This window comes from Platalea leucorodia (genome assembly GCF_965183815.1).
Source record: "Platalea leucorodia genome assembly, contig: HAP1_HAP1_SCAFFOLD_203, whole genome shotgun sequence".
NCBI classification, from domain to species: Eukaryota; Metazoa; Chordata; class Aves; order Pelecaniformes; family Threskiornithidae; genus Platalea; species Platalea leucorodia.
Genome location: NW_028121356.1, coordinates 57,782 through 72,555, shown reverse-complemented (window position 1 = coordinate 72,555; position 14,774 = coordinate 57,782). Strand labels below are relative to the sequence as shown.

Below are 14,774 nucleotides of genomic sequence, written 5' to 3'. Positions count from 1 at the left end.
GGGGGGCTGCAGGGGTGGTCTCTGTGAGAAGAGACCAGGGGCTGCCTCCATGCCAGGCAGAGCTGCTTCCAGCTGGCTCCCAACAGACCCTTCGCTGGCCAAAGCTGAGCCCATCAACGAGGATGGTGGAACCTCTGTGAAAGTGTATTTAAGAAAGGACACAACCGCCAAAGTGGGAGAGGAGTGAGGGAAACAATAGTGGGAGAAACAGCCCTGCAGGCACCACGGTTGGTGAAGAAGGAGGTGCTTCAGGCACCAGAGCAGGTTCCCTGCAGCCCATGGCAGAGAGCACGGTGGAGAAGGTAAGCCCTGCAGTCTGTGGAGGACCCAGCACTGGAGACGTAGGATATTTCCTGCAAGAATGGTGGCTTGAGGAGAGCCCATGCTGGAGCAAGTTTGTCTCAAAGGACTGAAGCCCATAAGACGGACCCCATGGGAAAAGTGTGAGAAGGAAGGAGCAGCAGAGAGGACCTGCTCTGGACTGACCACAGCCTCCATTGCCCATCCCCCTGCACCGCTCAGGGGTAGAAGAGTTGGGAACAAAGGGGTGAAGTTGAGCTGGGGAAAACAGGGTGGTGGGAGGGAGGCCTTCCAGGGGAAAGGAGTTAAGGTCTTCCACCAGTCCCACGCTTCTTCCACCCTCAGCCTTTGCAGCTGCCCATGCCTGGCCTGCCCACTTACCTTTGCCACTGTCACGTTTGTACAAAGCCCAGACACATCTTGGCACAGCCAGTGCGAGCTGGCCTCCACCAAACGTGGAGCCCACGGGGCCTTGGAGGCAGGGAGGAGCCAGGTCCCCTCTGCCTGAGGCTGGGCACAGCTTTTCCCTGGGAACCTCCCTGAGGAGCCTCCTCCTGTGTGTCAGCCTGGGGCCTGGCACCGCTGCCACAGGGACAAGGGCTGGGGGGGCAAGGCAGGGCTGAAGTAGCTCAGCTGGGAGAGCGTTAGACTGAAGATCTAAAGGTCCCTGGTTCAACCCCGGGCTTCAGCAATCATTTCCTCCCTTACACTTTTCCAGATATCGCTTTCCTTCTTCCAGCCTGCCCCAGCCCTGCTTGCTCCTTCACCTCTTGCCAGAGCACCATCCCTGCTCTGTAGCTGTCGATCTGTGGCTTCGAAGGAGCCTTCCTCCAGCACCAACAGTCCCCAGCCCCTCCCTGGGCAGGACTCGCCCTTCAGTGCTCCTCCGGGGTGGTCTCCAGCTGTCCCTCCTTCCCTGCTCCACAGGGATGGAGATCTCTCCTCTGCGGGGTCTCTGCAAAGACCCTGTCTCTCTCCTCTTTCTCATTCTCAGTGGTGCAGAGACTGGTCCCATCCTCACACACCTCCTTCACCTGCACCCCATTTCCCAGACCAGAGGCCGCCATCCCCGCAGTCCCAGGGAGATGCACTCCCTGGAGCTGAGGCCTCAATGGCAGCATCCTCCCTCGAGAGGGAGGTCTGTCCCAGTAAGACCTCTGATGTGCCCAGGACAACTGACAAAGCCGTGCTGAGGATCATTCAGCTGGTGCTCTCCAGCTGTCCAGCACCTCCAGAGGAGTTTGGCTTTTTTTGTGACTGAGCACAAGTGAGAGGATGGGGAGAGGGAGAGACTGTCTGTCCAAGCAAGGTTACTGTCTGGCCAGCTTTGAGCATGAGCTTGAAAGTGCTTGGATGCAGGGACAGTGCCTGCAGGACTCTCACTGCTCCCAAAGAGTCCTTCTAGGTTGCTCCTGAGCAAGAATAGGAGAGTCACTGATAAGGATGGGCCCTGGGGCCATGTGTGCAAAGCAGACTGGATGAACAGCCCATCCCCTTACCTCCTCCACTCAACCACTCCAGATGTTCACGGTGACTGAGGTCTGGTTTTGATTCCCCCAAACCCTCTCTGCCAGGCAGGGGCTCACTGGGGAACAAATCTATGGCACTGGGCAACACAACTGCCCCAGCTGTAGCACCACGAGGACACCACCCCTGCGTGTGGCCAAACCGTTGGCCTTTCAGTTAAGAGCTGACCATGCTCACCCACCCTGCCACAGACACCCTTAGCCCCAGGGAGACGGAAGCTTGCCCTTCCCCCCACCTCCAGGGATGCTGGGGGGCAGAGGGGCGCAGGGGGAGGCCCAGTGCCTGGATGAGGGGCTGTGAGCTTTCTGCTCCTGTGTCCCCGCTGCTGTCATACCTGCTGGGGCTGGCTGGGGTGTCCAGGGCACCTTGGCCACCATAGGGCTAACTTCTGTGAGACCACAGCCCAGGGATCACCCAACACAGCAGCTCTGTCTTCGCTTCTCTGTGTGGGACCAGCGTGGCCCAGGTAGGGCCTGAGGGAAAGAGAAACTGGGGAACCCCGAGGTGAAGAGATGGGCACTCATGGGACCTTGGAGAGAGACATTTTGGCTGGAAACTGTGGCTGCCAGGATGGAAATGTCTCTGACAGCAGGAATATTCCCTAGGGACCAGGGGCTCTTGTAGCCCCACAATCTGACCCCGAGACTGCTGTCTGTCCTTGATACGTGCCCCTTCCCCACCACCATGTCTTTGTGCTCTGCTCCTCCCGATCAGCCTCAGGGAGACACCCCGACATCACACCAGGCAAGCACCAGCTGTGGCTCAGACCCCTAAAGGCTTTTAATAAGAACAAATATGGAGGCATGATGCAAAAACAGGGGAACAAATATAGAGGAAATGCCCGGCTGTTTCTGCTGCCTGTGGAAAAAGGGAGACGCTTCCCTGGTGCTCACGGCTCTCCCAGCTGCACAGACCTCTCCTCCCTCCTGGCTGCATCCAGCTGCATGGCAGGGACGGGCTCTCCTGGCGCGCGGCTCAGGGACTGTTGTGCACTGAGCTCCACTGGCACAGCCTGTGTGTCCTCAGGGGGATGTGCCAGAGACACCTCTTCAGCATCGTCATAGCCTGTGCTCTCTGGGCACAGGGACCAGGCATCTCCCTCAGCTCCAGGGGCCCCAGCGCGTCTCTGGGAGCACAGATTTGCCCCTGCAAGCACCAAGGCAGCCATTGCACGTTTGCCCCATGGGGTGCCCCTCCTGCTCTGTACATCACCTTCCTCCCTTCTGCTCTCCAGTCCAGAGATGTTCAGCTCCCTCTCCCTACCCTGGGCCCCCAAGGAAAATTCCTGCTGCACGTTCCCCCATCACACGAGGTTGGGTTCTCAGTAGAGCAAGGATTCATCTGGAACCAGGGATGGCAACCCAGGAACCAGCAGCGCTCTCTTTCCCTCTCACCTCCAGGTGCATCCCTGGGTCCTGCTGCCTCCTCTGGTGCCCTGGCCATTTCCCAGCCTCCCTGCCCAGGGGCACGATCCTCCCCAGGGTCAGAAACCTCCCTGGCATCATCATAGCCATCCGCTGGGTCACCTCCGGGCAGGACAGGGACGTCTGAAAGGAGAGGGGAGCTGGTGACAGGGAGAAGATATATTTGCAGAGCAGTGGATGGGAAGATGCGCAGGAACGTGGGGCTCAGACACCGGTGTTGGCAGTACCACAGGAGACAGCTCCCGTCACTCTGATGGTGACAGTCAGTGACACCGCTGTTCTTCACATGTCTGCGGGGAGGAGAGATCCACTCCTTCCCGCACCCTATTACCTGCTGCTGATCCCGGACCATCCTCCCCCTTGCTGTCCCTGGGGTAGGGCTGCAGCTTGGTCAGGGACCCCTCTGAAGAGGAGCCTGGAGAGAGGCGCAGTGGCTGTTAGGGGAGTGCGCTCTGCTGACCAGGCTTGTGGTCAGTGCTGCTGGGGACGGGGGACCCACAGAGGCAGGGCTGAGTGGGGAGAAGGGCTCAGGAATCACCCTGCTCCTCCAGGACAAATCCTGTCTCAAAGGGGCTCCCAGAGCTGCCCCGGGACAGCCCCTTCCCTCCCCCCTCAGGTGTCCCATAGGGGTGCAGGGACAGGCAGAGAGGGGCTGTCCCCAGCTGGTAGGGGAGGAACTGGTGGGGAGGAAGCTCCTCTCTTGGGCCCAGGACCTGGCTGCTCTCCCCACAGCCCCCACAGCCCCAGCACTGCAGGGACCATGGGCCAGGGGACTGCAGGGGGTCAGCCATGGGTGGGGGATGAGGGGGAAGGGCCTGGCAGATGTGCCCCCCGGGAGGAACCCACACCCACCTGAACCTCTGAACCTCGCCTGCTTCTCCCACGCCGGGCTGTAACCGATCTCCTCATACACGGCCTCAGGGAAGGGCTCCCAAGCTCTCCCAGAGCCTGTGGACAGCAGCAGGGCTGGCCCAGGGACAGGCAGAGACAGGATGGGATCCCACTCTGCTCCCCCAGCTTTGGTCCTCTGGGCCAGCAGACGGCTACTGCCACAGCACAGTCCTGCTCCCCGAGCCCACCTCTGCCATTTCTGTCCTCAACCCATCCCTATCTCCTGCGACAGCCTTTCAATGTCCCCTCAGAAACAGCCCCTGTGCCCCTCTGGCCCCTGGGTCAGCTCCCTCATGCAGAGCTTGGAGCAGCTCGCACCTTTCCTCTCCCTTTTCTGCCCCATGGCCCCTTCCCTGCTGGGGGGAGGTCAGGGCTGGACAGAGGAACAGCCTGGGGACCTGAAACCATGGGGATCGACCCTGCTGCCCCGCATTCCTCCTGGCATCTCCCCTGCCCCACAGCTCCCTCCACAGCTGCCCAGAGAGCTGCCAGTGTGAAGTCCTCATCTGTTTCCCCTTTGCGCCCATCTCCCCCAGCCCAGCTCTGCTACTTCTGTCCTCCTCCCGTCCCTATCTCCTCCCACGTCTGGACTCTCTCTGCCCCTTGCTGCTGGTGGACCATGGTCAGGCAGTCAAAGAGGCGGTTCATGGGAATGAAGGCAGCATGCACCCTTATCCCCCCAGCTCTGGCTGTGCCACTCACTCACACCTCACAGCACCCCTGGCCTTGCCAGGAGGCATCTTTCCCCGCCACCCACCTCTGCGCCCAGCCCTGGCGCTTTGCACTTGCCCGGCCAGGAGGGCCAGGACAAGGCAGAGAAGGGCCCCCAGGATGATGCAGATGATGACGGGCAATGAGACTCTCCCGCTGGCGGTCGGACGGCCCCGGGTGGGATCTGCATGGCAGGAGCACAAAAAGGGCAGCACAAAGCCTGGGAGAGGTAGGGGCTGGGACACCCCAGTCCTGATCCCCATTACACCAGGGGTAGACAACCCCAGGAGTGAGTCATGAGGAAGATCCCACCTTGATGGGGAAATCACAGACCTCCCCAACCCCCGCACCCCACTGCTATCCCAGTGCCTCCTCCTGGGAGTTTCACATCCTGGCAAGGAGCCCCTTCCCTCCTGCCATGGGTCACAGCTGGCCCTGAGAAGACCCAGCACCAGCGGGGAGGACAGGTTACCTGGTCGGGGGGTTGGTGCTGCTGTCCTGGGTGCAGCTGCAGAAGAGAAGAAGGAGAGCTGGGCTGAGAGGGTGGGTGTGCAGGTACCAGGGAGCCTCCTCTCTCACACACCGTGTGTGCGTGCGTGTGTGCATGTATCCCTGACGCATCCCACCCAAATTGCCCCTCCTGCACAAGTGGTCGGGGTGGCCAGGACAGGGCCCAGGGCCCTGCTCTGGCCATTGGGCAGGATGGTGCAGGTAGCCCAGGAGATGCCTCTGGGGGCTGCAGGGCCCTGCAGGCAGAAGCCAGAGGACATCCAGCCCCACAGAGGCTGCTGCCCACTTGGCACCAGGCTCCCATGCTCCACAAGGACGGCCTTGCTCACAGGAGCTCTGCCAAGAGCTCCATCAAGGGTCCCAGCCCTGCCGCTCACCTAAGCAGCGCACGGCAGCATCCTCCTTGTGCCGGCAGGCACCGCTGTCCCCAGGCCGAGCCCAGCAGTCCTGCAGAGATGGCTCTGTCCCCCGGCACTCCACCTGCTCCAGCCAGATGGGGCCCGTCCCCTCCCCAAAAGCAGCCTCGTCCAGGGCAGACACCGCGGGGCCACAGCCCAGCTGCCTGCACGCCACCTCGGCATCCTGCATGTCCCAGGAGTCGTCGCACACCGTCCCCCAGGAGCCGCGGTGCCAGACCTCCACTCTGCCCGAGCACCCACTCTCGCCTCCCACGGCACGAATCTTCTCCCTGTCTGGAGAAGGCAGAGACCTCCCAGGGCACCGGGACAGCAGGCAGAGCCCTGCCAGGCCAGAGGGGCATGCAGAGGAGCAGCTACCTGTGCAGCTCGTGGAGTTTGGGCACATGGTCCCCAGGGCCGTGGGTGTTTCTGGCCGACTCCCTGCAGAAGGAAATCCTGCTGTGAAGGGGCTGCTGAAGGGCGTCGTGCAGCAGAGCGTGGGGCTGAGCTCTGCTCACGCCTCCTCGTGCCGCCTCGCTCACGGCAGCAGCTGAACCCCAGTCATTCAGGGGACACGCACGGCAATGTGGGGGACCCTGACTGCTCAGCCCCAGAGGGACCCTGGTTCACAGAGCAGCAGGAGGGTGTCCATGGAGGGGACGCTCCTTGGAGCCCTGGCTGGGCTCTTCTGAGACCTTGCCTGCAGACACCTCTGCCTGCCCCGGGCGCTGCTGGGAGCCCGGCTGGCAACTGCTGGGGAATGTGTGGGGCTCTGAGAGCTGAAGTCCCATTTGTGCCACCACAAGCAGCAGGGTCTGGCCCGTAAAGTCAAAGCCCCTGTAGGCCCTGTCTCTGCGCTTGACTCTGCCCAGCAGGGAGCAGGAGCTGGGGGGATGCTGGTGCCCAGGGAGCTCTGAATTACCATTGCAGGTGATGTGGGTCTCGTCTCGCAGGTCATCACACGACTGTGGGTCCCAGGGAGCAGAAGGACACTGCCAGAAGGAGCTGTTTCTCTCCCCACACTCCACGCGATCCAGCCAGGTGAGGCCAGACACCCTACCATAGGGCAGGCGTGTTTCCAGGGTCCCTCCATCCCCACAGCCCAGCTCCTTGCATGCCAGCGACACCGTTTTGGGAGTCATTGAGTTGGAGCAAACGGTCCCCCATGTGCCATTGTAGAACACCTGCAGGCGCCCGGAGCAGTTGGTGCCGTTGTGCAGCCTCAGGGCCATGAAATCTGGGAGGAAAGAGCCCAAAGGGGAACAGACTGGTCCGGGGCTATGGGAGCAGAGGAGCCTCTTCACCCCCCAGGCCCTCAGCCAGGCAGAGGCACGGCCAGCAAGTCACCCTTTTGCCAGGGGCAGAGAGAAGTCCCTGCCGGACAGACACCCATGCCCTCCGCGCTAACCCTTGGGGACAGCTCAGCTTACAAGGGGCCCCCAGTGGGACCGAGGGGGTTTGTGCATGGGTGTCCCCAGGACAGGCTCAGGCAGGGGCTCAGAGGCAGCCAGGGACAGCCTTGGCCGTTGACGGCTCTCCCCTTGTCCTGGTCTCCCCGGGCACTGGGCTCCCACCACAGCTCCCAGCACAGACCTGAGCAGACGACTCCTGCGTCCTCTTTGTGCCCGCAGTCGTGCTGCCCCCAGGACCCTGCCGGGCAGTCCCAGAGAGCAGCTTCGGCCCCGGAGCAGTTCACGCTGTCCAGCCATATCTGACCGGAGCCTTCCCCAAACCGGGCGGAGCCAACTGCCTTCACCGCCCCTCCGCAGCCCAGCTGGTGGCAAACAACGGCAGCATCAGACAGGTCCCATTGGTCATCGCAGACAGTCCCCCAGCTGCCCTGGTGGTAGATCTCCACTCTCCCAGCACAGCGCCCGGACCCGTTCACCAGCCGGACCTGCCGGCTCCCTGCAGCAGGAAGAAACCCCAGCTGCCATCAGGGGCCGGCTGCCCACCCAGCCCAGAGCCTGGGGGGCCTGTGCAGTGTCACTCACCCCAGCAAACGACCCCCACGTCCTCTGCAATCCCTGCTGCCAGCGCGCTCATGGGCAGCGAGGTGTTGCAGAGGGTCAGGTTGGCCTCGTGCCCTGCGCACCGCACCCCTCGCAGCCCCACGGGACCCGTCCCTCTCTGAGGCTTCAGGGGGTTGTAGGCTCTCTCTGCCTCTCTGCACCGCAGCTGCCGGCACACCACGCTGGCCTCCTGCATGTCCCACTGCTCATCCAGGACTCGGCCCCACGTCCCGCGCTGCAAGATCTCCACTCGCCCGTCGCACCGGCTCCCTCCACCCACCAGCCGCAGGGCTGTGGAGCTGCCTGGGCCTGGGGAGAGCAGCCATGCCCCAGCCCTCAGCAGCACCAGGCAGCCCACAAACCTGCAGCACCTCTCCAGGCTCTCCAACCCTCACAACACCCTGCAGCTCACCCGCCTGCCCCCAGCCCTCTGCGGTCAGCTTCAGGAGCAGCTTTCTACAGGCTTGGTTCCCCAGTCCCTGAGCCTTCCTGAGCAAGACCCTCTCTTTGCTCTTGGTGGGGCAGAGACACCCAACACGTCCCTGCTGAGGCAGATGGGGCAGCTCCCGCAGCAGGGAGCAGCAGCCGGCGGTGGCCTGGGGACAGGCAGCCCCAGGACAAGCCTTGCCCCACCTCAGCGCTGGCCTTGGCACTGCTGAGCCATGGGGCAGAACACACACGCCTCTGCCCCTCTGCATCCCTGGGGATCAGGGCCCGGGAGCCTGTGTCCCTGGCAGGGAGCAGAGCAAGGGGGGCCTTTCCGATCAAACAGGACAAGATTGGGTCTTGTGCTGACCAGGAGCAAAGGCAAAGCCAGAGGGATGGAGCTGAGCCCCACAGCCCCATCCTGGGTCTGTCCTGCAGCAGGAGAGCAGAGAACCCTGTGTCTGGCGGTGGCCCCAGGGCCTGAGCCCCTGACCAGGGTGGGGCAGAAATGCCCGACCCTTTTCAGTCCTCAGCTCTCCCACATCAGAGTGGTTGAATCTGAGCAGATAAGGTCTCTAGATTATTCCTGGTAAAGCTAGGGGTTCTTCAGCCTGCTGCTGCCATAGTGTCCTCTGCTTTGGGTGGCCATGAAACACCCAAGGGACAAATGGAGTTAACACAGCGTTGTCCCAGCACTCACCTGAGCAAATGACAGCAGCATCGTTCTCATGGGAGCACGGTGAGGCCCCCAGGGCGGTCACTGGGCACTGTCCCAGGTGGACTTCAGTCCCATCACAGTGGAATGAGTCTCTCCAGACAGGTCCCGTGCCTCTCCCAAAATGCCCTCCTCTGGGAATGGACTCAGCAAACCCGCAGTCGAGGTGACGACAGAGAACGTGGGCGTCCGAGAGATCCCAGCGGGAGGCACAGAGGGTGCCCCAGGTCCCCAGCACCTGCACCTCCACCCTCCCCTCACATGCCGTGCTGCCGTTCACCAGCCTGAACCCTGTGTACTCTGGGGACAGAGAAGGATGAGATAGGGCAGAATTGTGCTTTTGCTCCCTTGCAAGGTGAAGGAGCAGCCAAATGGAGGAAAGCCTGCCTTTCTGCTCTTTCTGCCTGATTTTAGGGCTGCAGACAACCACATCACCCCTCCAGCCCTCACACCCAGCACAGCATGGCACTGTCCCGGCCCTGCTCCCCTTGGCCCCAGCACGCCCCCAGATACGGAACACCCCACCCTCAGTCCTTACGGGTACAGGTGACACCAGCGGCATTCGTGAGGGTGCAGGGCTGGTCTCTGCGGGATCCCCTGGGGCAGGAGATGAGAAGGGATTCATTCCCCACACACTGCAGCTCTCTGTCCCACGTGGCACCAACACCTTCTCCAAAGTGAGCTGCCCTGGGCACAGACAGGGCTGCGCCACACTGCAACTCCCTGCAGACCACGTCGGCAGCTTTGGGACCAAAGTCTGAGTCACAGACAGGTTTCCACTGGTTCCCATCGCGGATCTCCACGCGTCCTGAGCAGGGGCTCTCCCCTCCGACCAGCCGGACAAATCCTGGAGCAATCAAAGTCCCCGGAGAGTTGCCAGAGCCCTCTGGCAGTTACATGCCCACGTCCCACCTGGTCTGCAAGGTGGCCACAGGCACAGCGCCCCACGACCCTCCCAGCAGCTCCCAGGGGCTGCTGATGGCACAAACACACCAGGGACACCCTGCCGCTCCTCAGACATCAGCACAGCACTTGTGGCCTTGCTTCTCCCCCAAACCCCCAGCCGTAGGCACTGCTCAGACTTCCTGGCAGCACTCCGAGCACTTGGGGCCCAGGGAGACTGGCCAAGGCACTGTTGGCTGCTGCAGCCTGCTCTGCCCACTGAGCTCAGGGCCTGGCTGAGGAACCCCGTGGAGCCACCAGAAATGCACCACATTCCCCGGTGGTTCTCAGGTCAGTGGGGCACTGCTGTTAGATGGGACATGTCACAGGGCACAGATGCACTGCCAGTGTACATGTGGTCTCTGTCTTCACCAGCCCCTGGCTGCAGCGTTTGCCTGGGGAGGAGTCCTCAGCCGGGGCCAGCGTGCACTGCCAGGCGTGCACATCCCTGGTCAATGGCTGGGCAGAAGGCAGGAGAGCAGGCAGAGTTACAGCCCTGGGCTGAGACGAGCTCCCAGTGCAAGGACAGGCACCAAGGAGAGCCAGAAAGTGCTGGCAAATCCCCAATGGCACAGGGCAGCCAGGGGCTGGGGCAGGCAGGAGAGGCTGGGAAGCAGATCACCACTGCCTGCACTCCCTGTGGGCTGGCTCTCATGGGGTGACCCTGGGAAAGAAATGAGGTGGCCATGGGCCACCCTGCTCTTCTGCCCAAGCCCAGTACTCCTCCCCTCTGAGCAGCTCTTCTGCTTTGGGGACCATCTTGGGCCCTTCCCCAGGCCTGTTGGTGGCCACGTGAGCTGTTCTCAGTGCCTCTAGCATGGGGGGACCTGGTCCTCGGTGCTGCCAGGCAGCTCCTGGATGAGCCAGAGGAGAGAGATGGGAAGGAACAGACACTGCGGAGCAGAGTGGGCCATTCATCTCCCAGCCCCAGGAGGTTGGGCTGAGCCGCATCTGGGGCCAGGCAGTGGTGAGTTACCCCTGGGCTTTCCTCAGGGACTGGGGAAACCAGCAATGACTGTCCCAGCTCGGCAGTGTGACAGGCAACACTGGGCCCTGCTCCAGTACCCCGTCATTGTTCCCTGAGGGCACAGCCAGGTCCCTTCCCCCATCCTGGCCACAAAGGTAGGGAACCGGCTGGCCCCTTACCTGAACACGTCACTCCAGCATCCCGACTGTGATCACAGTACTGTCGAAGACTTTCATCGTTTGTACATTCAGACAGAGCAGACTCAGTGCCATGACACTTAGCACCAGTCACCCAAATGGGGCCAGATCCTGGCCCAAAGTCTGCATAGTAATGAGCTTCAACAGCAGACCCACAGCCCAGCTGCTTGCAAACCACTGCAGCATCGGCCATGTCCCAGGAGAAATGACACACAGTCCCCCACTGGCCCTGGTGTTTCACCTCCACTCTCCCAGCACAGCGCTCGCCGCCATCCTCCAGCCTCACCTCCGCAGCCCCTTCAAACACCAAAACACGGGAGCGGTCAGGAGAGGGCCGAGCCCCAGGCTGCAGCTCTGGGAGTCGAGTCACAGCACCAGGCTGGGAGCCCTCTCCTCCCTGAGCTGTCCCTGGGGAAGTGTGGGGGTCCCTCCTCTCCCCACGGGCTGTGCAGGCTGGGGGGGCCAACTCCAGCCCTGCTGGGCCATTCACTGCCCCACAGCCCTTGGCACCTCCTCCCACTCTAACAGCCCCCTGCCCATGCCCACCCACACACCGTGCCCCCAAGCCCTACACAGGGCACCATCTTCTCCCCAGCCAAGCACACCCTGGAAAGCCCCATGCCCCAGGGCCCACAGCTTCCCCTGCCTACCACCTGCCTTGCCACCACCCAAAACCACACCACCCCCAGGGCTTTCCATGTCCTCAGGGAGGACCAAGATGATCCCAAGGATCCCCCCAACCCATATCGTCTCCTTGTCCCAGGAATCGGCCCAGCCCCTGTGCTTGGCTCGGGCCCCCAGGAAGGAAACTTCTCTGCCACCTGTGGGTGCAGACAGCCCGGGCCCCTTCTCTCTGTGGGCACAAACTGCCTTCCTGGGGTCAGGGTTCCCCTGCACCCTGGGACACCCTGGAGATTGGCTGTGCCCTGGGGATTGCTGAGTGCTGCCATCACCACCTGGGCCACTGCCAGCCTCAGGGGCACAGACCTGGGGAACAAGGGGTCCCAAAAGGGTCACCCAGGATGGGGGTGTCCATAAATGCAAGCAGGCACGGGCTGCCTTAAACACAGAGAGGCACAGGGAAAGGCACAAGGTCCATGGACCTGAGCACCTTCTGACCCTTGTCTCACTGGAGACTGGAAAGAAACCCCATTCCCAAAGGGATCCCGATGACCCCGCTGGTACCCGCTGGCCCTGGGCTGTGAGACAAGGGACCCGGCACTTACCCCTGCACAGCTGCACCCAGAGCAGCAGCCACAGCACCCGAGGCGACAGGAGTGCCTCCATCCCCATCCTGAGCCTCTTGCCCTGCTGGCACAGCCCTGCTGCGCCCCACTCACTGCCACGGCTCCTGCGGACTCATGGGGACAACGACGATGGGAGGGTAATATATCTCTGCAGATGCCGACCCAGCTGCAGGAGGAGCCAATCAAAGCAGCAGCAGCACCTTTTGAGACGTTATCGGGAGCTATCTCCCCTCCGACACAGCCCAGCCCTCCAATGAACTTCTCCAGCGCCATTCATGACCATATATGAGGGACATATGTGTCCCGCTGCGGGTGTCATGGTCGCTACGTCAGGGAATCATCACGGGAGAAGCTGTGTGTGGAGGGGAAATGAGTCCGTCACCCCTTGCACCCTGCTGTGGGGACTGGGAGCACTGAGCATCTTCTACGGTGGGCTCATCCAAGAGGCCAAGGTGTGAGTGTTCAGCCATCGCCAAGCTGTGGGAACCACGGAGCTGGGAGTGCACCGGGGTCTGTGTCAGGATGGGAAGGAAAAAGCCCCTGCCCCTGCTACAGACCCCACTGTGCTGGGAGCAGCAGCTGGGCAAGGGCCTTGGGCAGGGGAAGAGCTCCATCCCAGGAGGGCTGGCTCGCCCGTCCCTCCCTGCACAGCCCCACCCTGGGTCCCTCGCAGGAGCCCGAGCTGGGCCATGGCCTTGCCCTGGCAGCAGACCTGCAGCCCAGAGGCTCCGTCAGGCCCCTGACTCTCAGCCTGTCCCCGAGGGGCCGTTCTTCCCCACAGGCGCATCGGGAGCTGGAGCCTGCAGGTGCACAAACCACAGCCCACGTGGCCTCGCAGCGCTCGCCGCGCTCCCCGTGCAGCGCCCAGGCAGGAAGTCTGTGGTTTCCTCCTGGCACCGTGCCCAGGCACATCCCGGCGGTGCCCCCGAGCCACCCCCACCCCGACTGCTCCAGCCAGGGCTGCAGGAGCTGCTCCTTCGGCCTCGCAGACACGGGGCCGGGCAGCTCCCGGCCCCCGGCATGCCCCGCTGATGCACACGGCCGCTCTGCACCGAGCCCCACGGCCACGCGGTGCCATCGGTGACGGGACCTCAGACCCTCCTCCTGCCACAGCTGTGTGCTTCTGAGTTATAGTGACGGTGACCTCACACCCTCCTACAGCCACCACTGGGTGCTCAGCAGTTATAGTGACGGTGACCTCACACCCTCCTACAGCCACCACTGGGTGCTCAGCAGTTATAGTGACGGTGACCTCACACCCTCCTACAGCCACCACTGGGTGCTCAGCAGTTATAGTGACGGTGACCTCACACCCTCCTACAGCCACCGCTGGGTGCTCAGCAGTTACAGTGACGGTGACCTCACACCCTCCTGCTGCCATCGCTGTCTGCTCAAGAGTTACACTGTCACACGGGGGTGGGTGCTGTGCATGGACTTCTGCTGATGATGGTTCTTCCAAAAAGCCATGTTTGGGTGGGGTCTAAATATTATTTTGATGACATCAGAAGTACCCACACAAGCCATATGCCTGCTCTTGGCCTATAAGCTGATCCAGTACCGGGGAAATCACAAGCTCGTACACAAGCCATGTGCATGCTCCCGGCCTATCCGTCACTCAGCCACAGGTGATGTCATAACATCTAAACCTGCCATGTGCCTGCTTCTGGCCTATCAGGTATTCGGGCACCAATGACCCAACACCTACACAAACACCTACACAAGCCATTGTTCTGCTCCTAACCTATCAGCTACTCAGGCACCAGTGACACCACAGCAACCTACACCAGCCATGGCCCTGCTCCTAACCTATCAGCTACCAGGGCAGCAGTGACTTCACAAGCACTTACACAACCCATAGGCCTCTTCCTGGCCCATCAGCTCATCGGTCACAAATGACCTTGCAAACACCTACACAAGACAGGTGCTTACTCCTGGCCTACCAGCTTCTCAGGCACCTGTGACCTCAAAATATCCAGCACAAGACATGCTTCTCCTGGCCTACCAGCTACTCAGGCACCACTGACATCACAAAGGCCTTCGCATGCCATGTGCTAGCTCCTGGCCTATCGTCTGCTCAGGCATGAGTGACCTCACAAGCACTTACACAATCCATAGGCCTGCTCCTGGCCTACTAGCTCCTCAGGCAGGAGTGACCTCACAACAAGCTGCACATGCCATGGGTCAGCTCCTGGCCTATTGTCTGAGAGTGGCCTCACAAGTACATATCTGCCCATTTGCCATGTACTTGCCATTGGGCTACTCAGGCTCCGGTGACCTCACAAGCACATGCCAACCTATTTGCTGTGTGCTCGTGTGGTGGAGTGACCTCAGCTGACAGCAAAACCCCCAACCAGTCTCTCACTCACTCCCTCCAAGCAGGATGGGGGAGACAACTGGAAGGGCAAAACCAAGCAAAAAAAACCCCATTAGCCAAGATAAACACTGTTTAATAAGTGGAGGGGAAAAGAAGGAAAGGAACCAAGCAATGGAGAAGCGATCACTCACAC

The 14,774-nt window shown here is 61.7% G+C and overlaps 1 protein-coding gene across 1 annotated transcript in view; it reads right to left on the bottom strand.

Moving 5' to 3' along the window:
* The window catches only part of LOC309603811 (scavenger receptor cysteine-rich type 1 protein M130-like), a gene marked incomplete at both ends in the record, with an annotated part of 85,869 nt that overhangs the window by 32,154 nt on the left and 38,941 nt on the right, over window positions 1-14,774 (bottom strand). Inside the window, 4 exons of the mRNA XM_082338716.1 lie at window positions 6,684-6,998; window positions 7,355-7,669; window positions 7,756-8,082; window positions 8,900-9,214. Of these exons, the coding sequence (XP_082194842.1) occupies window positions 6,684-6,998; window positions 7,355-7,669; window positions 7,756-8,082; window positions 8,900-9,214 (1,272 nt within the window). The remainder of the gene's footprint in view (window positions 1-6,683; window positions 6,999-7,354; window positions 7,670-7,755; window positions 8,083-8,899; window positions 9,215-14,774) is intronic.